General features: G+C 42.3%; 1 protein-coding gene across 4 annotated transcripts; it reads right to left on the reverse strand.

Annotated features, from left to right (window-relative positions):
• Positions 1-327: 327 nt before the first annotated feature.
• On the reverse strand, positions 328-27,377 carry uckl1b (uridine-cytidine kinase 1-like 1b). Of its 4 annotated transcripts, none has more exons than XM_061256827.1 (15): positions 27,280-27,377; positions 18,018-18,208; positions 17,067-17,173; positions 14,377-14,547; positions 13,465-13,536; positions 13,127-13,316; positions 12,498-12,559; positions 9,103-9,122; positions 7,803-7,901; positions 6,719-6,812; positions 6,125-6,187; positions 5,561-5,683; positions 4,296-4,403; positions 3,559-3,715; positions 328-2,429 (listed from the first exon to the last, which is right to left on the reverse strand). In XM_061256827.1, exons 1-15 carry the CDS (start codon positions 27,351-27,353, stop codon positions 2,350-2,352), a joined length of 1,611 nt encoding a protein of 536 aa, XP_061112811.1. In that variant the 5' UTR covers positions 27,354-27,377; the 3' UTR covers positions 328-2,349. The 4 variants fall into 4 exon arrangements, with proteins under 4 accessions (XP_061112811.1, XP_061112812.1, XP_061112813.1 ...); XM_061256828.1 differs by lacking the exon at positions 9,103-9,122 and adding an exon at positions 10,537-10,553; XM_061256829.1 differs by lacking the exon at positions 27,280-27,377 and adding an exon at positions 20,574-21,155.
• Between the last annotated feature and the right edge of the window lie 50 nt (positions 27,378-27,427).

Genomic DNA, 27,427 nt, shown 5'->3' on the forward strand with positions numbered 1-27,427 from the left:
GGTTGTTTTCTTGTTATATTTACATTACTCTTCATGTTAGAGTAATGTAACATTACAAAGCTTAGGACATATTCATGAATGAACGCTGCATATGCACTGCTGATGTCTCAGCATTAGCTTAGCACTCACGTGAGCCACACACTCAAGTGCTTCACCATGCGTTTACCACTGTGTGTAAGAGGTCTGTGCTGCAGGAAATACTACCCTGCTGTTATTCAAAATGAAACTGACAATGGAAAATATAAAAAGGTAACCGAGAAAAAACACAGAATGGACCAACGTGCAACTTGAGAGGAAACTTAAAAATGACAATGATAAAAGGCTACATTAAAGCAATACAACAAGTATTTAATACATTATTGCACTTTTACTGACTTATTTCTAATGGCATGCACTACAAAGGTACAGTAAATACAAAAGAAACGGCTGATTTAAAACTCTCTGAAAGTGAGATGCCAATTTGCACTTGACTTTCACAGAATATTTTCCAGCAGGAACTTGAGTGCCGGGCTTCTTAAACGTGTGTGAGGAGGAGCGCCGGGAGAAAGACACAGGAGTGCTGAAGTGACAATCTGAGTAACGGTGAATAGAACATACTATACATACAGTATGTACATCTTAACAAACTGAACAAATGAAGATCGACAAGACCCGTGACCTCTCTTTCTCTTCTGATCTTCACATATTTACCGGCACATCTTTTTGTACAGTATAAACTAAACTTTGTGAAAAATGAGGAGCAATCCCCTGCTACCGCAAGGGGAATAAATCGCACAAAAACAGTTCAAATACACATTTCTGCATATTTTTAAATTACTGCAAACCAAAGGGCTGACAATGATCACATTTACATTCCAAAACAATAGTTACAAAATGTATAGATAAATACAGCAATGTGACACAATAAAATGACATTTTTGAAGCATAAAAAGAACACGGACATTCGTCTTGTCTGTCTGTTCAAATGCGTCACACAAACAATGCTCGATTTTCCAGCTAGTCATAGGCGCGCATACCATATATGGTAAAACAAGTGTCTAGTTACAGTTGGGTCTGGCTGGATCTCTTTGTGACACCAAAACAAAGAACAACGCAATTCAGTTACTTTTGGCGCCATATCCAAGCAAGGCAGGTTACTCCAAGCCTATCAGCTCACTTGAAAATGGAATAGGCCATTGACATTGATTAACTAGACCCCTAAACACTTCTGATAAGGGTAGACATGTATGCCAACCTGAAGCGGTCTGCATTCGGCCAGGAAATCTAGGGGGCTATTTGTACAGTTCTGATATAATAGAGGCAACACAATTTATGAACAAAAACAGGTTTTAACAGAAAAATCCTGTGTGAAATGCAGGCTGTGACAAACACCGTATTTGAGGTAGCAAGCACACACCCCACAATGCAAGAGAGCACAAAGGCATACAAATAAATATACTGCACTCATGAACACTGAGAACCGCGACAGCACGACAAGCACTAGCACGGCATGGAGACAAACAAGTCCGCTTCACTACCTGTAATGATCACATGTATCCAAAATATTCAATAAATTAACAGATATGAATATGCAATTCTTCTCATCTATGAGCCATACTGTACCTTATACTGACAGGGAAAATTGGGGTTACTGTATCTTATTGCAGATCGTCTTTACGAGTCTGAGGTTTGGTCAGTTGGATTTAGCAAAAGAAGGTGAAACAGAAGGGTTAACACCCTACACCCACACACTTTCCAGTGAGGTGGTCCTTCAAAGAAAGTTCTTTTTATGCGCAGAGAGACAAACACAATGGCAGGTTTTTTTTTTTTCTTTCGTGGCAGGCATTGCCGTAGAACAAAGAAAAGCTGTTTGACTTTGAAAACAAGAAAACAGTGTAATGTGTTTAAATACATTAAAATTGGGAGTTTAACATTCAGTAGTCTTGTCTTCGGATATGAAGCTTGCTCAGGCTCTCTCGAGAAGGCTGATGGCTTGACAAAGACTGAGTATCTTTCTTTTCAGAAGCTTCTCATGACCCAGTTTTTAGTTTGGTTTTAAAAAGAATCCTTTTCATAAAATCATCAACATTATAAAAATACACAGCCTTATATTGCAGCTCTTCACCACAACCTTTGAAACAACTAGGAAACCAAAAATAAAATATAAAAATATGTGACATGTACATATGAATAGTCATTTTCCAAATGTAAAAAAACATGTACACCCTCAGTGTAAAGAGGACCACAGTCATGGGTCCGGTCCTGCTGACCGTAGAGAGGTTGGCGGCACTAGATAGTGTAAAGAGGACCACAGTCAGGGGTCCGGTCCTGCTGACCGTAGAGAGGTTAGCTGCACGAGGTTGGCAGCTCTCAGTAACTTGGCTCATCCATGTCCTCATCGCTCCAGTCCAGGGGCGCGTCTGTACCAAAGTACCGGTCCCCGAAGTTTCCTTCAGTTAGAGACACAGAAGCAGCCATTACTGAAGAGGTATGCGTGCAGCCATAGTCACACGTGCCCCCACACTTACACGTACATGCACACACAAACATGCATACGCACGCACAGACACGCACGTACATAGCAGTCAGCTTTGGATCTGTAGCACATTGTGGCTGGACATTTAACAGAAGTTCACACAAAATGGCTTCAGGGTACAAGTGTATGTGTCCCGTCTGGGATCTAAACCCAGGATGGTCTGGCACTGCAGATTCCAGTGGTCCAACCACACCCATATGCTGTATTAGCAAAAGGTTTGTAAAAATCATATTTGTTGATACCTAAATGACAGAAATAGGACACATTTACTTTTCTATTTGTGTAAAATTATCGATTTTACTCATGTGAAAAAAATCTGAAATACAAACATACATGTGTCATTGAACTACCAAAAAAATTCTCACATTAATTCATTAGTTTTAACATAACATCACAATTTAATGTCTAATATGTCACTACATTTATTTGACTTATACTTGCATATAAAATGGGCCATAATAAAACTACCTAAAAAATAAATGCACTAATGAACATATAGGATTTTTATAAAACTTGTGCATATGGACAGCTACTCCTCTAATGCAGCATATAACATACCATAACTATGCTATATCGGGCTGCTTAGCATGCCATTACTGTTGTTCCACACATCCTTTTGCTGTTCTATAGATTTATGTGGCTTTGGCAATCAAAAGACCGAAGTGAATGCCTTTTGCAAAGGTCGTGGCCCACTTAGCTGAGCAGAGTTTGGAGAGTAGAAGAAAAACAGCACTCTGGGTGTAAAGGCAGACGGCTTTAAATGCATTCCTTCCCCTATTCATTTTGCATTTCAAAAGCACAGCAGATGAATGCTTGGATCTGTCTATGTGTGTGAGGACGTTCCCTCCATTAGTCTATAGAAACTTAGTCTATTGAAAAACATCATTTTCAATTTTGTTACAATTTAAATATGAAATATCCCTACTGTATAGAATGAAGAATAGTGCCCAAATGAAAAAGGAAATCTTCAATAGGTAAACTGTATGTTTATAATGAGTGACATTTCTGTACCATACACAACCCTTTCCCCTCATCAGGCTCACCTATGCCAGGGATGATGTGGAAGAGGTCGTTGACCTTCTTGTCCACAGCGGTGGTGATGATTTTGACTTGGGGGAAGGCGTAGGCCACCGAATGCACCCCCATCTCAGCCATGAGCAGTGACACCAGCAGGATCTTATCCTCCTGCACGTCATGGTCCTGCACAGACAGACGGACACTCAGCCAACCAGCAAACCACCCTGTACCATTCACTCATCTGGAGGACTACCATGAACATAAAACCAAACCAGCCTGTACCATTCACTCATCTGGAGGACTACCATAGACATGGAACCAAACCAGCCTGTACCATTCACTCATCTGGAGGACTACCATAGACATAGAACCAAACCAGCCTGTACCATTCACTCATCTGGAGGACTACCATAGACATGGAACCAAACCAGCCTGTACCATTCACTCATCTGGAGGACTACCATAGACATAGAACCAAACCAGCCTGTACCATTCACTCATCTGGAGGACTACCATAGACATATGAGACAGATACCCTCTATTTCAAGGTCAAGGTAAACTTTATTATCCCAACATAGGGTAATCTCATTGTTTTGTGTGGTTATTAGCGCACAAAACAATGAGACAAAGACAATATATCATGCAGTCCAAATAAATTATTATTTGAATCAATCTGTGACCCCTATAGCTATAGCTCAATGTAAAAATGCATTAATACGAGACGTTAGGTGTAGTTGGGTGGAGTTAAGGAGCCGGGACCCACCAGTAAGACCCGGACGGCCATCATGGCTGCAGCTCCCGTGGACACGGTGCAGTCCATCAGGATCACGTGGTCCTCGCCGATGTCTTTGGGCAGGCGGAGATAGTGCAGCTGTGGGTTAGGGGACAGAGAATGAGACACCGTCAACGTACAAATCGAGTACGCTGCAATATGGTACGAATATGTGGACCTTTCTAAAAAATCGTGACCTTCGAATTATAAGGTTCTACCTGCATTCCGAGTGGCTTCAAAGATACCAAAGTGAATGGGCCCCAAGCAGAGACAACCTTTTAAACATTTTTTTCATACTTTTGAACAATAGAAATGTGTTCACACATATATTTAGTGCCCTAGCGACAACATATTTATGACACCAACTCATCTTTGCCAAAAATGTCAGTTAGAACCTTGTAATTCTAAGATCTCAAAATATAGCAATACATTAATTTCACAGCAGTGTATTCTTAAATTAATATACTGGAATAATGTGTATACTTGGCAATATATTTTGAAGAGTTGCAATATCCTGATAATATATTTTATTTATTTTATTTATTATATTTTAATCACATTCCATTTCCGTAAGGGTATCAGAGGAATTATGCTAATCTGTTGACAGCCTTACATGGGAAAGCAAATGTCACCATAGGTGTACAAATTAACCAGAGAGGACATTTGAACAAGAGCCTGTATTTTCAGAAAGGTTATTAACAAGCTCCCAACCAGTGGCAAAAAATGATTACACAGTGCCAACAGAAGTGGACTGCGCTCTTAGTTAAGCATATAGATTAAAACACAGCTGAATAGATCAAAAGAATTTCATTAGCTAAAATACATCCATGAAAGATCAATAATGTTTTTTATGAGGGCGAATCTGAAGAATGAAATGTTTCTGCAGGCTGCTTTATCTGTGAAATGATGTCAATCTGCAGACGCCTTTAAGAAGAGGAATCAATGCTGCTGCTCGTCCTGAACAATGCAACAGCAAGGGCAGCAGCCACGCTAAATCCTGCTTACACTGGAGCTCCAGCTCTGAATACGTTTCTCACATTCACAAGCCAGACGTCCAATGTTTTCCTCCCTGTGGGGAGCCAGAGTGTCACCATATCACTTGTGTTGGATATGTGCAACTATTATCAAAATCTTCTTTCCCTGCTGTGAGACTGAATGCGCATGGTTAGTGCCGGTGTTTCTCCCTGATCCGCAGAACTAGCTGCGTCCCATTGCATTGCTCATTTTGAGGGCTCTCGTGATAGGCTGACGAGTACCTCAGGCTCCCCTGTGTCCTGGTTGGTCTGGATGAGGATCTTGCCAATCCGGACGTCCTTGCACACAGCCCTGAGGGCAGGCTCCATGGTCTCCCCTGCCCGCAATATGGACACGCCCGTGATCTGGAGGGGATGGCAGAGAGGACTGCTGGAAATGTGTGTGTACACAGACACACACACACGCACACACACGCGCACACAGACACACACACACGCACACGCCCGCGCACTCCACACACACACACACACACACACACACCCACACCCACACCCACACCCACACCCACACCCACACGCACACGCACACGCACACGCACACACACACACACGCGCGCACTCTCAGGCACTCTCACGCACATCCTGTAATGGCACTACATACTGCACACAAACACACAAAAACTATTCATTAGCTCAGTAGATAATGTGTATGCATACGCGTAGACCGGCAGACATTTTACACTGCTACTGTACCCCCAACACTTTTTTCAAATAAAGATTGTTAAAACTTTATTATTTTCCCATCCAGGAATGTGTTTTCTGAGTATCCACAGGCACGCCACTCACCCTCTTCCCATGAAAGGTCCTCCCCTCGTAGTCCTGGCCCTGGGAAGTCTGCACAATGTGGACCTATAGAGGGAGGGGCAGGAGACTCATACACTACTACCCTCCAGCAGACTGAACAGAAGGCCAGACGCTCATTCACAGGATAAACTAACATGTTACCACACTCAATTCATTCACATTCACTTCCTATGAAATATATTCAAAGTATAACCTAACATTTTATTTACATTCAGTTCCTATGAAAAGCTCTTTCACGGTTTAGTCTAAAATCTTACCACCGTCATTTTTTCCCCTGAAACGGTTTCATAATGTAATCTGATCTTATCAACCTTTTATCTCAGACTTATTTTTAAGCATACTCACATTCTGCTTTGAATACTGTACAGTAACTCCATCTACCAGGAAAAAAACTTAAAAGGGAAGAAATATGGGGTAGGCAACTTGACCGTGGAACATCCCCATTTATGGGCGACGGCAGTTTTGGCACGTCAGCCTCTGAGTTTTGGCGGTAAAGCTGCTCGGCCGCTGGCTTTTGTGTCAGATTGTGAACTTTCCATGGCCGGCAGTTTTCCGGGGGCGTTCCCTCACACCCACCTGAGAGGGCAGGAAGGACAGAGCGCGCTCGATCAGCAAGCGCATCAGCCTCTTCGAGTAGAAGATGAACTCATCACGGCTCGTCTCTCTGTTCCTACGCCGAAGAACAAAGGCAAAGACAGACGGTCAGAAACAACCACAAAAAACTGCCTCTCAAAACACTGAGCACTTAATGACTTTACAAAAGACTCAAACATTTCAGCATACGACCTTAATCAGTGAAATGATGGCATATGTTGTACAAGATGACGGTAATACAGTCACTCTACAGCCATCAGCATATACATTCAACTATACAAACAATACGTAACGCTTTAGTTTCTGAATATACACAGTATCTGTTGCAATTCATTTCTATTTAAACTGCAGCTTGGTTTCCAACTCTGAACAAACTACGAAGGGAGCTCAGTAAATGTTATCTTTATGGGGGACGCATCATCACAAGCCTCTGTGGCCTCCTGCCTGCCACTCATAATGTGCCGTAGTGGCATACTAAGGCCCTGTGGGGTGGAAGCTCATGTTCATACAAAAAAGGAAGAAAATTTTACATCCGTAATTACATCCATGTCACAATGTACATCTCCAATATAACGATACAGAGAGGCGAAGGAAGAGGCATGGAGCGCCAATTCTGACAGTGTAAAACATTCTAGATTAAACCATAACAGACAGGAAGTACAAAATGAAAAGCTGGAAGACCTGATCTATGTTTGCGGTCTAATTCACTTGATCGTTCTGTCCAACTCTGCAGTGAAAGGCAGTTTGCAGCATCGTATTGCTAGGGCACATTAAATGCCTTGCTAAAGTGGGAATATTTGTGGTTTATTGAGTACCATTGAAGAGAATGTGCTAGTCTTATTATGGATACCCAAGTCGATGACACTTAGTTGCTTCTCTACAGAGAAGACTGGATATTTGTGCTAATGAAGGAGATATTTTAACTAGAAACATAATGTGGACCTTCTCTGAAGTTTGTGCCAATCATTCCCATAGTCCCAAAGACAAAAGGTTCTACCTAGTATGTTGTGACAGTAAACACAGACACAATGAAGTGCGGCATGTACAGTGGAGAGGAGGAGCAGACCTGATGATGGTGTGCATACCCCTGACCTGGGGCGTGCTCTCCAACACGCTGAGAGTCTGAGGCAGGGGCTGGGCCTGATGGGCTGAAGCCAGAGCCGCCCTGTAACCATACCAACCAGAGAGAGGTGGCCAATCAGAGCACAGAGCGCCGGATCGCCAACACGCATGCACAGAAACATCCAGACACACACACACACACACACACGCCTTGCAGTCATTTTTATAACACATAATAAAAAAATGAAACTTTGTTCACAAGACTAAGGCAAGGCACAATATATTAATCACAGAAAAGTTAATTTGGATTAGTGGACGACAACAACAGAAACAAAAGAATAAGTGAGTAAAGATTTAGGAGCAGCACGAGGTTAGTCAAAAGAGGTGCACTGTGTACAAAGTTTGTTTGCCTGGTGTAAGCAGAAGTGGGATTTCATTTATTTTAGGATGCACATAACATAATATGATTCTTCAAAGAACATTGAAAAATGTCATTTACACTCTTATGGTCATTTGGTAAGTCATAAAATGCATTTTCATATTCTAAGGTTGCTGCTAAAATGTATTAAGTGTTTTAAGAGCAACATGTTTTAAAAAATAATATTTTAACACTGCAAAAACAAAAGAATAAGTCAATCTCAATCTTTAGATTTAGACTTAAAATCTGATTTGTATTACTTTTCAGTTAAAAACTGTTCTGTTAAATATTCCCAATGAGTTGAGACAGTTTGACTCATTCCCAGATTTGCCAATGGGGCCTAACATTTTCTACTTGAGATAAAAAGATTTTATGACTCATAACAAGACAAAAATAATTTCGCAGGACAGTGTTTTTGCAGTGAATAAAAACATCATACCAATTCAGAGCGAAATATGTGTTTGTTGCCAATTGCTTTGTTATCTATATTTTAATTATCCACATTATTTGAAATAAAATAACACTTCCAATAAAATAAATTAAAAGAGAGTTGCCATTCGACATAGGATCAATCATCTTTGAAGATCATAATCCCACTTCCTATGATGATTCAGCAGAAGACTGCAAAGCTGTGACAGGCACTGGTGTGTCCTGTGTGACATTACCGCACAGGCCAAAAGGGCAGGGATGAGCTGAGGGTCAGAGGTCAGCTAGAGCCTGAGGGCGGAGGACAACCAGAGCTGAGAGCTGTGCAGTCTTAAAGCAGAACCCATTCGCACTCAAACCACACTCTAAACCCATCAAATAGCTTTGCTGTCATTTTAAAATCTGAAAAATCTCTATGAGACAAATGAAAACAGAAACAATCGTATGCAAATATCCTCACATATCCCAGCGTAGTTTCCTCTATGGAGAGAAGGGGAGGTTTGGTGGAAACGCCAGAACAAACCACGCAAATAAAGACAGGAAAAACAGAACAAAAAAAAACAAACAAAATAAAAAACAAACACACAACATCAGAAAAAATGAGAATGAAATGATCACGTTCGTCTGAGGTTGTGACAGCTCAAACAGTCGCTCACATTCGCCATAAACCATTAACACGCTGGGCAAAAGGAGGCAATGTTAACAATGATTTACAAAACTAAGGAAACATTTCGGTTGGCCGAACACTCAACCCCCCTGTTGTGAAAGCCCAATCTATTGTTAGCGGGAATATTTATGAGGTTGAATGCTTGCTGCCTGCTGGAGCTGCCAGTCACGGTATGTCTACAGCAGAGAGCTGTCGCGGCAAGCCGGGCTAGGCTACATCCTGTGTCTAAAGAACGTACACGGCAGCTTCCTCTCTCCACTCTGTTGTGGCCGACACAGACAACGGAAAAAAAAAAATACAAAAAAAATCGGAGCCTTGTTGCACATTGTCAAATTAAGACTCTGGAAAATGTAGAGTGCTGTGCGTGAGACACAGCGTTTAACCACGGCTCTCGAAGCACAGACCAGGCTGGGGGTTAGAGAGAGGAGGCGCGGCTGAGTATTTTTAGACACAGAGTGCAGGAGGGCCAGGGACATAATGGGCGGGGGGCAGGGGGGCTTGCATCTTTCATCTTTCAACCTGCTGCGTACACCTGCAGCAGCACCTCGGCAACGGCTATATGGCACCCTTGTGTTTTAAGCATTTTAAACAAGTCATGACAAATCTGATTCCATTACGACAAAATACAGTATACAAATATAAATCAGATATTCCTGTAGTTAGGGTTCTTGAAAACCTTTCAAATGGGGAGGCCCAATGTAATTGTGGAAACACAAAGGTTGCTAGGCTGTGGCTCAATGTGTTTCATGGGTACAGTGTGCTACAGTAGTACAGCGTGCTATATTACTACAGTATGCTATAGTAGTAGTGTGCTATAGTAGTCCAGTGTGCTGTATTACTACAGTATGCTATAGTAGTACAGTGTGCTATAGTAGTACAGTATTCTATAGTAGTACAGTGTGCTATAGTAGTACAGTATGCTATAGTAGTACAGTGTGCTATAGTAGTACAGTGTGCTATAGTAGTACAGTGTGCTGTCGTAGTACAGTATGTTATAGTAGTGCAGTATTCTATAGTAGTACAGAACACTATAGTAGTATATTGTGTGATAGTAGTACAGTACTTGTATGGAGAGGATGCTGGGAAATCCTCCTCAGTGAGCTGAAGTGGGATCGTGGGGAGGTGCTGCTCTTGAGTCATACACTGCAGCAGGCTGCTGGACGAGGACGACCCCCCCACCCCACCCCCAGGGCGACGGTGAAGCGATAAAAGGGCATGTTACTCTACCTGACGCTGAGCTCACGCTGCACGGAGGCAGTGAGAGAGAGAGCAGTCCAAGTGAGAGGCAAGGCCAACAACACAGATGCCGAGGAGACACAATAGAAAATGAGCCTTCAAGTTCCAAATGTGAAGCAGTCATCAACCACTAGTTCTGCCCCTCTTCAAAAGTGCCAACATCACAGAAGTGTGCCTGCTACTAACACCTTTAGATATAAAGGATTCCCAATCACAAAATAATTCACATACTATGAGCACAAGTAGCTTATAAAATTAATAGGCAATGCAGTCATATTTGCAATACGACATTGCATTGACTTTTTTCCACCATCATCACCACCGGTCACCGGATTTTTCCTTTTTTTTGTATAATTTCTCTCACTTCTATAAAGGGACACTATTTTCTACCACATTTAAGCGGTTTCATGCATCCTTAAATTATGTACATATTTTATTATGTTTAGACAGATTAAAGACATGGATATGACCTTATAATGACTACATAAATAATGCTGCAAAGATCATCAGAGATTAAAAATGTATCAAACAGAATTACATAGAGTACTTCCTCCACCAGAGGGCGCACATTCTGTATGGGTGGACCAGAGATGGTTGCAATAAGCACTGCCAATAAAAGCTATGACTGGGACATATCTGGGAAGTTGGCACAAAGCAAATGTTCTGACACTGGCAGCAGAGGAGAAAACAGGGGTCGATGATTCACAAACCCGATTCTGGGATCGAGATCGACTTCACTGCTCACTATGACAGGGTCAATTTTGAGTCACCATTAGGGCGTAGGGTACAGATTCTTTTGGAACAGACTCTCCATTCTGAACTGAAGCCGCTCACTCTCCTGGCTCAACTCCTATGTGCTGAACAAAATCTCCAAACACAGGCTTCCCACATGCTCAACAGCCCCCACACACAATCAACACATTCCACTGTCTCATATAGTACATCACACAGGCATAGTGGCAAAATAATAATAATAATAATAATACGGTGGTTCCCAAACTATTTTTATTGAATTTTCCCATACCGCTTGTCGGTCTGCTCACTGATATGTATAAAATCATCTCTCTGAATTGGTTCCACTTTAATTTCACGTCCATGGTGTAAGTGTCACAGAAAATTAAGATGCGTGGATAAATATGATAATAACTTAAGTCTAACAAAACACCATTCATCCCAAATATACTGCATTCTCGTGACATTTTAAGCACTCCAGTTTGGGAACCACTTAAATACTAAAAAGCAGGCAAAGCAGCAAAACCCAGTGTTGCATAATGCTACAGTTTAAGGTTATGTGTCATTCTTTGTGTCATATGGAAAGCATTTAATGTTCGGAACTATGAAAAGCATGTGCAAATGAGTTCCTGCCTATGTACACAGATCTTTTACATCTTTAGAAATGATGATTGACATGAAAAATGTTCCTCGTCAGAAGCCTTCTGATAAAGCTATGCCAACGCATGTCCATGTTTTGCTGTAGCACATGACACGGTCTGTGGCACTTCTAAGGCCCTCCCCCTGTTCTCAAGGGACAGAGTCCTTACTGCCGTGGCTTCTACCGGCTTTACAAACAGCAGATCATTTACGCCTCAGATACCAGGTGAGTTCACTTTCTCTCCCAATTACTACTTCAAGTAAACACCCGAGAGCTGACTCACAAAGAACAGCTGAATCTGCAGCCCTAGAAGAAGGGCATGGCCAAGTTACTGCAGGACACTTAGCTTATTCAATATGGCTGGCTTGGCACAGCCCATAACACTTTGGAAAGCAGAATCTGGGGATGGTCTGGAAGGGATGTGTGCCATGCTGAGGTGAGGCCCTGGTAAACACTGTGTGTGTGTGTGTGTGTGTGTGTTGAGTGAGAGGTGGTAATATACTGGGAGTATGAACACTGCGTTTCCCATCACCCAGAGCAGGCAGTTGCAGTGCAGCGCGCTTGCAGTGCTGTGGCTCACCTCCTCCAGTTGGCTGTGGACGTGCTGTACGATCAGATCGATGGCCACCATGTTCCCTCCACCTGCAGGGCAGCAAGATCATCGGGTGGAGTCAGCGTGGGGAAATGGCTAAACTCATCAGGCTGCATTCTGATTGGTCCGCTTTCTCAACACTGCTCAAGTTTTATATTAAGTTTTAAATACCATGACACTCCCCCATGTAAGCTAGTTACAACCCTTAATGCATATAGGTATATTCAAATGCATACAGTTGTCCTCACTAAATCCACACAGTGTAATATCAGTACTTGGAAAAGCACTGTTGACAGAGCCACTTCAAGGCAATTTTCCAAGGATTAGCCGCCATGAATTGATAAAATAAGAAATAAAAAAGTTCCTTTTTTTTCCTATTTAGTCACAGAAAAATTATGACGACACTGCTTGAAAAATGGACAAGCCAGCTTGTTTGTTAACTCCTAACTGAAGGAGTAAGAATATCTGTAAGGAATACTCTCTGTGGGTATAATGAACACGAGCAGTTAATAAGTATTCCTGAACGTCTCCAGCATAATGTACGGTACTGGGCCTGTGTGCATTACAATGGCGGTGTGGGCAGAGAACCCAGAACCTTCCGCTGCAGACGCCCTCACCCCGGGGCACCACGATGTCCGCCAGGCGCATGGTGGGCTCGATGTACTGCTCGAAGGCGGGCTTCACAAACTTGTTGTACTGCTTGATGACGCCCTCGATGTCGCGTCCGCGCTCCGTGATGTCCCTGCGCAGACGCCGCACCAGACGGATGTCCGAGTCGGTGTCCACGAACAGCTTCATGTCCAGCAGCTGAAAGCAGGAGCGCAACGCGGCTCAGCGGCCGAAACGAACACCCGCTCCCTCCTCTTCCTCACCGCCACCCCCGGCCTTACAGCCGCTCTTCAGCGACGACGAAGCACGCGGAGCATCGTGAAGCCGCAGGCGTTCCCCGCCTTACCTTCAACAGCTCTTTATCCGCGAAAGACATGATTCCTTCGAAGATGATGACACTGGCTCCATACACGGTTTTCTGGAGTGAGGAATAAGAGCAGGGATATCAGACATCTCGTGCAACATTGCCATGCTTTCGTATTAAACATACTGTCGGTTTTAATAGCGTAAATAAATTATACGTCCAGTCAGAGTCCCCCCGCAATCTCTATTGCATCTTATCACATTTATTTCATACTTGATTCGTTTCTGTAGCAATATGCAATGGAACAACGGTAATATTGCATAAGACGACAGGATAAGACATACAAATGACCTTGTGCAATCGCCTAGCAACTGGTTTTAATGCCCAGAAATATCCATAGTGAAAAAGTCCAGGTCCTCTGCGTATTTTTCATATTTCATAACAAAACATAGCGTTAGTGTCATCACAGTGAATGAATGTTGGAGTGCGTGGGTGGTTGTGCGTGTATGTCTGTACATTCAGGCGAGCATGCATGCGACCGTTTCTGTTCAGATTATCATAGCAGCTGTCTTGGTCCAGTGGATTACATTACATAATGTTAGTGTGTTTGTGCGCGACTGCATGTGTGAGGCTGTGTGCACAGCATGGTTGGGTGTGTGTCTGTGCTTCTTCTTTAATTATTTTCTTAGCAGATTACTTCATCCAGAGAGATAGGATGATTTACGAACTGTAATATTTGCGTGTGTGTGTGTGATTGCATTTACTGGTCCGCCTACCCAACTCTATGTTTGTGTGTGTGTGTGTGCATGTGTGGGTGTGCATGTGCGTGTACATACTATATGCGTGTGTGTGTGTGTGTGGGTGTGTGCGTGTGTGTGTGCATACTGTATGCGTGTCTGTGTGTGTGCCTGTGAGGGTCTGCGTGGGAGTAATCAGGCATAATCAGGTCCTCACCCACTCCTTCTGCCGGCCGTGGGTGTTGAAATCGTACACTGGTATCTTGACGCTCTTTCCCTGCTTCAGCTTCCGCAGGGTGTGCACCAGCAGGCCGAAGTCGAAGGCGTCAGGGTGGTCGAAGTTGTAATCGTTGCTGGCAGCCAGGATCTGCTGTTCTGGGGTGAGAACCTGAGAAAGGCATTGTGGGTCAGAACCAGAAATGCCTGTAGGAATCCATAATCTCAGAACCCAAACCAGTGCAGGGCCTTGATAGGGCACTTTCCTCTGGCCGTGGGTGGCTGAAGTTAGCAGGACTAAATTTAGGTGGGATCACTCTGACCCTTTGGTTGGAGCAGAGAGGCAGACCTAAAAACTTCCACCAAGGTATTTGGCTTGTGCCCCTCTCCCCCTCTCCAATGGACCAATCAAATTGACTTTATAATTAACAGTGTAATAAAAGTCTTGTGGCACCTAATAGGCCAAGATGTGACTCTAGACCAGAGTTTCTCAACTCCGGTCCTCAGGCCCCACTTGCAAGAAGGTTCCTGTTGTAACTAGGAACTCACACAACTGATTTAATGACTGAACCAAATCAAACCACCAAAAAAGCTCTTGATTAGTTAAATCAGGTTTGCGAGTTCCTGGTTACAACAAGAACCTTCTGGCAAGAAGGACTGGAGTTGAGAAACTCTGCACTAGACTGACACTTCTAGTCTCATATTGAGGGAGCCCTGTTGAGGAGTGTTGTCATCCTCCAATCGACTGTGACTGTGACTCCGATTAAACTAGTCACAGGATTAAACTACTGAACGCAGCATGCTCTGGAAAAGAACTGCACCAGCACTTCAGCAGTTAAAACAGCTACAAAGGAATTACTGTTATGATGGAAACCAATGGCGTTTTTGAAAGGGGTGTTAAGCACAGCCTACAATGGGATTCCTCAACCTGCTATAAATTGTTTTTGAATGCTTTTGGTATTACTGCTACTGGACCGTTACGTAATGGCCAGGGCAGACGCTAAGTGATGGCATTCCTTTGGCATATCCCTGTAGGCTCACACACAGCCTCCTCTCATGGATCACACTGGAATCCCATTATCTCTTCCTCTCTCTCTCAGAAAAAGCTTTGCAGCTCGTGGTCTCTAAGTAGACAGGAAGGGGCAGGATTACATGGCTCTGTATTAGAAATACAATTAGATGTAAAAAAACAACACTGGTTGCCATTGAATCTTTTATGGACAGAGGGATGAATAACCCCACTAAGCACTAAGCGTGAGGAACAACACTAAGCAGTGAAGAACTGTACTAAACAATGAGAAACAGCAGGAAGTAGAGGATGGCAGTAAACAACGGAAAACAGCACTACACTGCAGAACAAGTCTGTCTTAAGTGTTATAGTCTTGTAACGAGAGTGAAAATCTTATTTTCTTTTCCCCAAGTAGAAAATATTACTGTAGCTTGCTTTTAGTTACTGTTTGCTAAATATTCTTAGTCCATTGGCAATACATGAGTCAAACTGTCTCTGCCCATTGGCAATACTTTGACCTTATTAAGCAAAAAAGTAATATAAATATAAATATAAAGTTATATTATACTTATATACTTATATAAGATATAAGATACTAGTTTTGGCTTTTACAGTGTAAGCATTGACAGCACTAAGCAGTGGAGAACAACAGTAAGCACTGGAAAACACTAAAGAACAGCAGTAGTACAAGCTATAGCAGCAGCAACAGCAGGACTAAGGAGTTCATACTGGCCCTAAAGGCACCAGTATACTCAAACCAAACAACGAACCGACCCATTTTGAACAAGAGATGAACAAAAATGTGCCGTTTGGTGGGGTGTGTGCAAGCCCCCAAGGCAAAGGCAAGGATTCTCAAGCAGCGCGCAAGTTCGCAGAAGTTCATCCAAATATCACATGGTTAGAGCGTTACGGTAGACCGGTCGGGGCAGAGTCCAACTTTTCCTGTTCATCTCATCACCGCATTGGGCCCGAGCAGCAGTCTGTGGTAACAAGTTGTGTCTCAATGGGATAGTAGGTTTCAGGTAGTGGTGTCCCATCCGAATGGTTTTCCACAATAGAAGTATTAAATCATGCCTTATTCTTCCAGGAGGAAAGTTTTACCTCATTTGTAACCCGATTCTCCAAAGGATTTATCCTTAGCTTGGTTCATCTTTTTGACCGATCACACAGATAGTTTAAAGACACTGCTTAAATTACTGGAACAAAATTTCAATGAAGTTAGGGGTCAATTATATGGAGTTCTAAAAAGCAATTAAAAAGAAATCTGTGCAATACGTTTGTGAACAGCCTAATGGCTTGACATAAAATGAAGAACATGGATTTCTTATTGAATATACTCACAAACATGTGCAGAAATATGTTCACCGGTGATTTGTTTGAAAAATAGTTTGTACGTCATTTGGAGTATACTGCCCACCTTAGCCCCATGCAATACACATTTACCCGCTGCATACCCTCAGCGAACACACTTACCTAAGCACACCTCAAATAGTCTTTTTGGGAACAATTATATTAAGATGAACCTTTATTCATTTATTCATCATGCTTTTACCGAATCTACATACATTTTATGCAAATCTGATAACGGATGAAACTCTTTATCAAAAAGGTAAAAAAAAAATAGCTTCCCCAAACTTGAAACTCAACTGCCACCCATGCCCCACACACACATATACACAGACCTTGTAAAAGGAGTCCATGGACAGGAGCACTACCCAGGGGACGTCCAGTGCTTCGATGATCTTCCTGGCCACAGTGGTCTTCCCTGAGGCACTGCCCCCACATAGCCCTGTCAGTCAGGGAGTAACACATTATATTTTCCATTATATTCACCTCTTTATGAGCAAATTTAGAACCCAGAACAATGTCAAACCAGTCCAACAAGGGCAGCGAGAAACTGCTGGTAGCCACTGTTTATGCTGCAGTGCATACGGCCTAATGTCCAATGGAGGTCTGCCTGGAGCATGCACAGAATGCTGGAATACAGGTCGGCACACTAGCAAGGATTTTTATTGCATGAGCAAACATTTCCACATACAAATATTGCACAGAATGATGCAAGCCAGTACCAAAACCGACACCTTTAAATGCACGTTTATTATATTACAGAAAAAAAACAAAAAACACAGTAACTTTTGGTCTTTAATTGATAGTTCACTTTCTTAGGCTTTTTGATATCATTTAATTTTTAGGGTATGTTTAGGGTATGAAATTGTTTATGTGCAATGAAGACATTAGATATTAACTGACATTTATGATGACTAGCCAGCTTTACAACGGCAGGACACATTCAGGGTTTGTGGTCTAAGCAGAGAGCAGACTATAAGTAGCCCAACTCCATACAGCTTGTACAGAAATGCTATGCCTCCAGAAGCTGCATGTACATAATGATATAAATAAATTATAATCTTCGTTTTAATTTATTGGAGCTATTTCCAGAGTTCTTGATTTACCCTAAGCCAACCATTGTAAAGTTGACAGGTTGTCAGAAACTTCTGGAAGTATGAAAAATATCTTTAATTCAACATTCTGGACCAACTGAAAACAAACACAGAAAGTTGAACCACAACTAAAGAGGTGCTGTTTCACACACATGAATGTACGGAGAAAATGCAGTTCTTTACATGACGTACCAATGACGAAGGCCTCTTTGGACTGCGTGCCATGCTCATTGTACCAGGGCGGCCGGCCGGCAGTGTAGATGGTCCTCTTGCTGGTCCGTAGCAGGGGGGGCTCAGACTTACACTGGCTGGTGGTCCTCTTGCGTGGTGAGACCCCGGTGCTGACTGTAGGGAGAAGCCTGTCCAAACCCTCACTGCCCCCGCTAAAGGACAGAAAAGCAGACAGAGCACAGAGGGCATCACTTCCTCTCATCTTTACAAATACAGCTACGAAAGTGTAGGAAGCTAGACAACTGACGTGTGACCAGAAGGCAACACGTTTCAATCCCAGGAGCCCATGGCTGCTGTTCTTCTGACCCAATGTTACCTGACAGTTAGCCAATTCTAATTCTAATTAACTCATTCTTAGTTGCTCATTATTGCATCTCCATGCAACAATCCAACAGGCCTTCTGACAAGTCTAAAGCCAGGGTCACTTTACTTAATCAGTTTCAACGGATTATTGATTGATTAATTGACCAATGCATTATGTGCAGATTGGCGTCTGCAAACCACACAGCAAACAGTGGTAATCTGTTACAGGTCAGTTACTGTGGATATTTCTGTCTCTAAGAACTAAATTAATTTACAAAAAAGATTATTCTAAGGGATATTTAGCAAACTAGCTTTGTATTAATGTCCGAGTCTGCAGAAGCTGACTAAATATCAAAACTTTATTGCCAAAGAAGAAATAACGGAGGACGTACAAATGAAGAAGTCCTTTGTTTGTGATCATCATTCTAAAAACGCCAGCACAAAACACACCCAAAGCTTTCCTTCAGAAAGTGTAGCAGATTAAAACAAAAAAGTGTCTACTTCCCCTTCACCTTTCACCCCTTCCTCAGACGAGGCTGAATACAATGAATATCAAGTCATATATAAACATGCCCAATATTTTGCAAGACCAAATCAAGCACCGACTGTCGGATTTTATATAATCGAATAGATTAGATTCTAATATATTTGCAATACATTGTAAAATTCGAACACTGAAAGAAACCTGATTACAACTGTGAAGCTAATATTGACTAATGTGTCAGACAGTATATAAAAAAAAACATTATTCAAGACACATTTTAAACATAAAACACAAGCACTATAGGTCCATTTACTTCAGTTATCAAGTAAGTGTTATGCTTTCTGGTGATGTGAGCAAACCTCAAAATACAAAATGTCACGGGCTGAATACGGAACAGAAAATGTGAATGTAAGCAATGACCATGCAAACCAATTATAGCAAGCTGCGAGGTGAGAGAAGTGACTTGGTTAATCTATAGCTGATCCAAAACAAATAAATTGTAAAAGAATATTGCAAGGACAAACAAAACGCAAAAGTACGACCAAACCCCTTAACTAGCCAAACACTGCTTACCTAGCCAAACTAAAAATACTGATACACAAAAAAGTACACAACAATTAAGACAGAAAGACAACAATTAAGGTTCACAGGGAGGTAGGGAGGGACGGGGAGAGGTGCTGCTTGAAGAGGTGCGTCTTCAGTTTGCACTGCCTTTCCCTCCCGGATATTCCAGCATATTAAAACAAACATGCAAATTACTGACAAGCAACAAGTTGACTTACTGAAGCACTCGAGAGATCCAAACTTCCCCAACCGACGAATGCAAAAACCCTGCCATTCTAGTCAGAGTCTGATTTGCCTTTGAGTTTATGCAAAAAAGTACACTCCGCTGCTGGCTGTCCACACCTCCCCCGAACAACATGACTAAATTGCTTTATTGCTCTTAAATACCCTGGCACAAACACCGATCAAAGTTGACAAAAGTGGCTCTGGGGATGACCTCCACTATCTTATCAGCCCAAACCAGCCTCATACGGTTATATGGATTGGAAGAAAGCAGACACAGAGGGCCATACACATTAACCAAGCTGAAGGAGACTTGCATGTTCTGTTATCACCGCCGGTAAAGTATAATGACAAGCTGATAAAATACCCCTCTTATTACAGGCTGTGCCATTGCTATGGTTTTTACAGTCACACACTGCTCCACCAAATTCCAGCACCTCTCAGCATAAATACTCCAGCATGTGAAAACAAGTTTGCAGCACTATCAAATTTTCAAGTGAGCATTTCATGCAGCTACTTTCTGTAGCAAACTATACATTTTTTCCCAGCACGGATGGATGACACACTCATGCACCTGTACAGTTTTAAGAGTACAGAGAAGAGAGCTGTGCACCGGGGCTGATTGTAGAACCAGTTGAGACATGCAGCAGAGATAAGAATAGTAAACAGTAAACATGTAGACCAGTGGCAGAGACCAGAGTTTCCCTCCTCAGGGTCGGTTTCAGAGTCAGCTGCGCATAGGTCCAAGCCCGAAACTTTTGGAAAAATCACACACGCTGCACTTCAGTGGATTACAACAAACAGAGCACAGAAAGGTCCTGTGCACAGGCTCAGGAGACAAACATTCAGACAGTGGCAAAAAAAAAAAAAAAAAGTACACGTGGGCAGCAACACCTGACATGAATAACAGTCGACCAATGAACGAATGTAAAAAAGGAGCTTACCTGCCATCCGAATTGAGAGACCAACAGCCAGATATCCTGGCACCCGAGAAAGCGGGGAGAGTGTTCATGGTTAGCGGTTAGCGCGCGTCAGCTCCCTCTGAGAGGAGTGTGTTTTTTACACTGCGTTTGACTCTGCGTGCAGGAGCAGCACTCTGGCCCCCAGGCACAGCGCTGCGGTGGGAGAGAGATGGCGGGGGAAACTAAACTATGCTTTTAAACATCGCTTCTACATTCCCTTCACTTCAATTACCCAGCTGCAGGCATTGTGGAGGGACACTGGGAAATGAGACTGCTACGCTCTTTCCATCTCCGCTCCTGCCAACAAACGTAAGAGGATAACTTCAGATTATGTTCGTTATGTGTTATTAATAGCAGCAGGTTCGTAAGAGACCGCGCCTCCACACACACACACACAAACACACGCTCTCAGTCACTCACTCACACCACTTGTCCTGCCTGTTTTGGAGCTGGGCGGTCATCTGTCTCTGACACTCAGTGTTGCAACAGTTCACCAGAGGAGAAAGGAGAGAGCAGTGTCAAACCCAGCTGCTCTCAGAGAGGGGAAACGCTGCACTGACGCTGCTCCGCGATTCCAGAAAAACAAGCATGGTGGAGGTGCGCCTTCAGGCAGCCGGGCGGGGCAGGAGCGAGGGAGCGAGCGAGGGAGGGAGGGGACTCCCTGTGGAGGGGCGGTGTTTCTGAGCGTGCAGCAGGGCCGTCTGGGGAGGCCAGCCTCCCAGTCAGTTCGGGGATGTGCGAACAAACAGTGTGATGAAACTCAACTCTCCACTTCCCAGCAGGGTGGGGCGGGGTGCGTGTTCTACCCTACACCCTTAAAACAGCACCTTCAGAGACAGCCCCGAGGAGGTCGAGCAGTTGCCACAGAGCTAGGCTAGCAACCTGCCGTACACGAGCTAGCAGCTGTCAAAGTCTCCCAAGCCTTAAAATAAAGGCAGACCAGCTGGGTACAATACCCGGCCAGTGCAACAAAAGACCTAGGAATTACAGTGTTCTGGAGAAGCTGTGAAAGAGCAGCAATGTATCAGGTTGCTTCTCTGTCCCCTTCTTGCTTTCTCTTTTGTTTCTGCAGTTTGAATCTGCTTTCAATTTGTATAACTCTCGCTCTGTGATCATGACTTGGGCTGTGCATGGGAAGAAAAGATAATGGCAGCAGAAATGCCTGGTAGGCCATTTATCTGTGAGTCAGTGAGCGCCCATCACAAGTGCAAATTCACTGGAAAGGGCATGACATAGCACTTTGAGTACGTTAAGCGGAGTCTAGTGCCAGGCATATTGTCTATTATCTATCAAATTTCTTAAGAAAAGCTTGTTGTAACTTCCTTTTTCATAAAACCTCTTGCACCACCGCATCTTCTGCATGCCCTACCATACCAAATTTGGCTTTGTCTGCACTTTTACATGGAATGTTTTTGACCAGCACATCCCTAAGCAATGCCCAGTATGGAAACATACCAACATGGTCTGCATTTGAGAGTGAAAGCCTTGCATATACTGCAAAACCCTGTATTTTCATCTATACACATTAGCCACTGGAGTATCTCATTGGAGATGAAATAGATGATATCATGTATGAATTGGTGACCTTAATTGATAAATAATAAAATTATTTCAGAAAATACCAAAAGACATGCAGGTTAGGTTAATTGGAGAGTCTAAATAGCCCCTTGGTGCACTCCTGCCATTGCCCATGACCAAGGCACTGGCCTCAGAACTGGTATCAGTCCCCGAATGGCACACTATGGCTGCCCACTGCTCCGAAGTAATTAGAATGGATCAAATGCAGAGGAAAGACAATGACCCAAAGCATACATCAAAAAGCATACCTCAAAATCCACACAGAAATGGTTCTCTGACAACAAATCATATGTCCTGAAGTGTTATCTCAAGCGCCAGACTTCAATTAAATGAAAACCTGTGGGCTGAACTGAAGAGGGCAGTTGATAAGTGGAAAATGTGTTTTTTGCAAGGTTCTGCATAGAGGAATGGTCCAAAATCCTTCCAAATGTGTTCCTTAACCTTTTTAATCATTACAGGAAAAGGCTCACTGCTGTTATCTTTGGTGGATGCACCAAGTAATAAAGCAGGGGAGCCAATAATTATGGAACGTGGAATTTTGGTGAAATCTAGTTAAATTAAGGTTTAATTTTGGTTGGTTTCATTGAAGCGTTAATAAAGTACAGGATTTTCACATTTATCTTATTTAATATTTGAGTTATCATATTGTTTAGTTTTTGAAGTATTTTGGTGCATTGCGGTCAGGGGTGCCAATAATTCTGGAGCCCACTGTATATTTACACTGCTATACCTATGGCAGTATCCCAAGAGGAGATCCAAAGAAAGGCATAATATCTTAAGGGGGTCACGGGAGCCATGGTGCAAGAGTTGACTCTTCAGCCTGCCAGAAGATGGGCAGGGTTTCTGCGGTCCAGGAGTGGGAAGCTGAATCCACCACCAGGTGACCACAACACACAGGACACATGAGCTGGAAGAACAGGCATGTGGAGGGAGGGGACAGGGGCCCAGATGTGGCAGACCAGAGAGGTCTGGCAGGTGTGTGGAGGGAGGTGAGGAGCGACATGGCCCGGTCTGAGGAGCTTGTAGATCAGTCAAGCAGCAGGATTCTGAACGAGCTGCAGAGGTCTGATGGCAGAGGAATGGAGGCCAGTCAGGAGGGAGCGTTTCAGCAGTCCAGATGGGGGATGACCAGCACCTGGAGTATGAGCTGGGTTGAGTAGGTAGAGAGGAAGAGGTAGATTCTGTCATGTTACACAGGAAGAATGCTTGCACAACGAACTGCCACCATGTTCTCACAAAGGGAGATACGTTTGCAGCCTAACACCATTCTCAGATTCCTATCAAATGAAGAGGGTGACACTGCTGCCATCCAGATTGAAGGAAATGTCAAGCAGATAAGAGTTGACCTTTTGCTGGTGATTTGTCACAGCTTGTGGGAAAGCTGAAATGTGTGCTGAGTCCAGCGTATTGGAGGTGGGAAGGAAAGAAAGAGTTGTGTCATAAGTAGCAATAAGACCGGCTATGCGAGGTCAAACTCAAAAACAGGTTTGGAGAGGAAAAAAATAAATAAAATGGTAATTTCACTGTAACCAGTTTCAGGCATTGCCATTGGATTTACAATCTACATGAGTTTGCTTCCAGGAAAGTCCATATGAACACCTTATTATTTCGAACGATCAAGTCGGGAAATCAGGATTCGAGATGCAATGCAAATTGGCCAACTTGCTCTTGCCATTATGGTTGAACAAAACATAGTCCTGCATGAGCTGTGAGAAATGTCATACAATAAAGCCGTACGTTAACCACAGCTACAAATTTAAAACACACATACATTCTGTGATTACCATATCACAGCAGCATTCAGTTCCCTGTGGTATTTTCATGCCTAACCCCCTGAAATAGCCAAAGATTGATTGCTATAAGTAGCTATTTGATTGAGAGGCTAGAAGGTAAACAGGCAGACAGAAACTGATGCACAGCCACAAATAAGGCACATAATCAATCACCTCCATCTTTCTTTCAATCGTCCAAGCATAAAGCATGTGAATGTAAATGGATGGCCAAGTTTTTATGAATTCCTGACTCAGAGAAAATAAATGACCCAACATCACTTAAAACACCTGTATCGCCGGATGATTTCTTCCTGAGGATTGTAATACTTCACTTTTGGATGGGTTGCCATCAAGTATTTATTTATGTGCATTTCCCAGTGCTTCATCATTTGTGTCACCACTTCCAAAACTAGCAGAACTGAAACCCATCACATACCCTCTCTATGTTCTACCCATCGTGTTACTACAAGAGCTGTGTGCCTGAACACCACAATCTTCCATCCTGACGAACAACACACCTATGTAATTTCCTTTAGCTAAGACCCCAAGCATTCCAGTAGTCCTACTAGAGCAGGTTGCTGTGATACAATTTTGTTTATAGGCCTTACGATGATTTTGTTTGAGCACAGTCTGAGGTGTTTAATTTCTTTCACCTAATTTCATTCTTTATAGGCTACAAATATATCATGATTATTTAATAATATTTGATGGAAAATATTACGCATGTTGCACCTTTAATACAGTAATTTGAGGCAGTCTTTCCTTCCCCCATTATTGTCCATGTTTGTGTATTAACTGAGAGGTGCTAAGCCCATGTTGTTTGAATGAATGCTGCACAGTAAAAAAGAAACAGAAATATAATTTCCAGAAACTTTATAAATGGCCAATAGTTAATCGCCAGAAATGCAGTGAATAGTATACAGGCTTACAAGCCAGAGTACAAGAAAACAATAACCTGAATAAACAAGCAATGCCAATTCGAACAAGACAAAAGTAGTATTTGTAACCCAGACAAGCATCACTTTGAGACTAACAAACCCATTGGACCTCAAAGGTGTATGCAAAAGCCATACCAATAGTATCAGAGATATTACTGCACTTGAGAAAATAATGCCTAACCTAGATTTCATACATTGTATAAAAAGATTGAAACCGTAAACAAATTGGACATTAACAAATTGGACACAATCACAAACAGGATACAAAAAAACAAGACCACTGACAAGGGCCCAATGTTAACCATTTTTGTAGCTAACTTTTTTTACAATAGAGCCTAAATTTAATAGTCAAAATATAAAGCAATATATTGTTAACCTTTATGCGGTGTACAGTTGTCCTCTGTTCTTTGAATATGTTAAATGTGATAATTTAACAAACAAAAGACTCTCTCTATATTTAAGTGTGCAATATAAAATAGAATGGAAAATAAAATAGAAAAACTGCATAGCTTTATCCTGTCAGCTCTATATACTAACCTCTCTCTTTGGAAACTGTTTAAACATTTAAATCAGACAAACATAAGACAAATGTATTATGTTCAACATGACAAATATTTATTTATTTAACCTCAGAACTCTCTTTGATTGATTAAAAAAAATGTGTGGTTTGTATCTATTTACACAGTAGTCTGTATGTCTGTCCTGGCATCTCTGCCTTGAGTCAGCTTTGGTGTCAGTACGTGCTACGGTTCTTGATATGGATTATGGATGCTTCTTTACATCATCTAGTAACTCATACAGAACATTTTAAATGTCTGTTCCCTTCAACTGACCAAAGATACAATTCAAACAGTGTTTCAGGGACCAGAGCCTCAGTTATGTAATTCTGAGTGGTACAGAGGACATGCATAACAGCTGGTCACTTTAAATATTCCCAGTTTGCCAAAATAGCACTTCAGAACCAGTTAAACCAACTCTGCACATTCCTAAAACAAATCCTGATGAAACTGAACAATTACCAACCTACATATCTATTTATTTAGTTGACACACTTCCCACCAACAGGCTACAGTACGCTGCAGTAATTATTTTTGGTTCAGACTAGAACACACCTTTAGGCTACAGTCATAATGAAATCCAGAAGTGTCAGTTCATTAATGTCGCAACACCCTCTTGTGGCACGTCGAGAGACGGTTCAGACAAAGTGCGAAGAGTCAGTTTTTCTTTTAAAAATGAAGGTGCTCACCCTTCCTAAAATGGCGAGTAGATCTATGGGGTGTAAGAAACGCAGAATTAAGCTGCCGTAACGTGGACTACCCCCTCACCCCAAAACAACATGTAATAAATAGGCATATACAAGAGCACCAAAAGCCTTTCTACGAGCATAATGGAACAAATGGTCCCAATACAAAATTCGACTGCAAAATTAAATTTCTATTCTGTGCAACTTTAAAACTAGCCATATGTAATCAAAACTGGAAACACAAGAAGCACAATGTTCAACATAATACAATATTAGTAAGCCCATGATGGATATTTAAAAAAACTTGAACAGTTTCTTGGAAGATAACAACAGTTTACAATTATAATGATGTATTGCCAAACTACATTGTATAGGTTAATTATCAATATAATTATATAATTTAGTCCTACATAGGACTTGCTAGATTTCCCAGGAACCCCCCCCCCCAAAAAAAAAAAGAAGGAAAAAACAACTAAAATAAATTTATGAATTAATAAATAATAATAACCGTAAACAACCCCACGAGGAATTGGTAGCCTTCATTGTAAGACCGCGTGCTGCTATAATAATAGCTAATAAACAATATTCCTAAACCACTTATCATCCGCCAAACAGTAGATAGAAGATACAGAGTTGAGGTAAATTCATATTAAAATAATATTTTAAAAAGAAGTTCGAACATTGTAAAACGCAGTTGATATTTTTAGAATGTTACGCTATGGCATAGCCTATCGGTTGACGCAATGCATTCATGTAGGCTATTGAAGCGCGGATGCTGTAGTTTATCTGGTTGCTTCCTTCTTAATAACAATGTGCCGAAAATGTACACACATATCGTCAAGTTGTTCAAAAATATCACTCCGGTGAAGCAACGACTAAGCGTACACAGTACGTACTGGCCATATCGGCCTAATCTAGATTCATCAATGAAATCCACGATTCAACCACGAGATCTCGCTTAGACAGTACTTCCTGGCTTCCATAGTTTCTGCTGTACAACGCGTGCTTCGGTGTAACCATGAAGACCCACGACAGGTCGTGAGGTTTACTTTGTAGATGCGCTTCACCAACAACAAAAAAGGCCGCCAGCCATTTCTCGTTTACTGTCCCATTAACTTTTCATCTATTCATTCTGTTGCGAGTACAGTCCAATTTACCTGTCAGATCGTGAGGAAGCTTTCTCCCCGCACTCCATCTCTTGGACCCTGCTTTCTCTACACAGGGCAGACATTGTTGCTCTTTTTTTGACAATCAGCTGTTCTGAAGGGTTTATGGTGATGCATGCTGGGAGATATAGTTCAGTCA

This window comes from Conger conger, chromosome 10 (assembly GCF_963514075.1).
Source record: "Conger conger chromosome 10, fConCon1.1, whole genome shotgun sequence".
NCBI lineage: Eukaryota > Metazoa > Chordata > Actinopteri > Anguilliformes > Congridae > Conger > Conger conger.

Coding starts and splice junctions, on each gene's coding strand:
- uckl1b (XM_061256827.1), bottom strand. CDS start 27,353: ATGTCTGCCCTGTGTAGAGAAAGCAGGGTCCAAGAGATGGAGTGCGGG. Junction 6,813..7,802: donor GGTATGCACACCATCATCAG/GTCTGCTCCTCC, acceptor TCTTCGGCGTAG/GAACAGAGAGACGAGCCGTG. Junction 4,404..5,560: donor AGGACACAGGGGAGCCTGAG/GTACTCGTCAGC, acceptor CCTAACCCACAG/CTGCACTATCTCCGCCTGCC.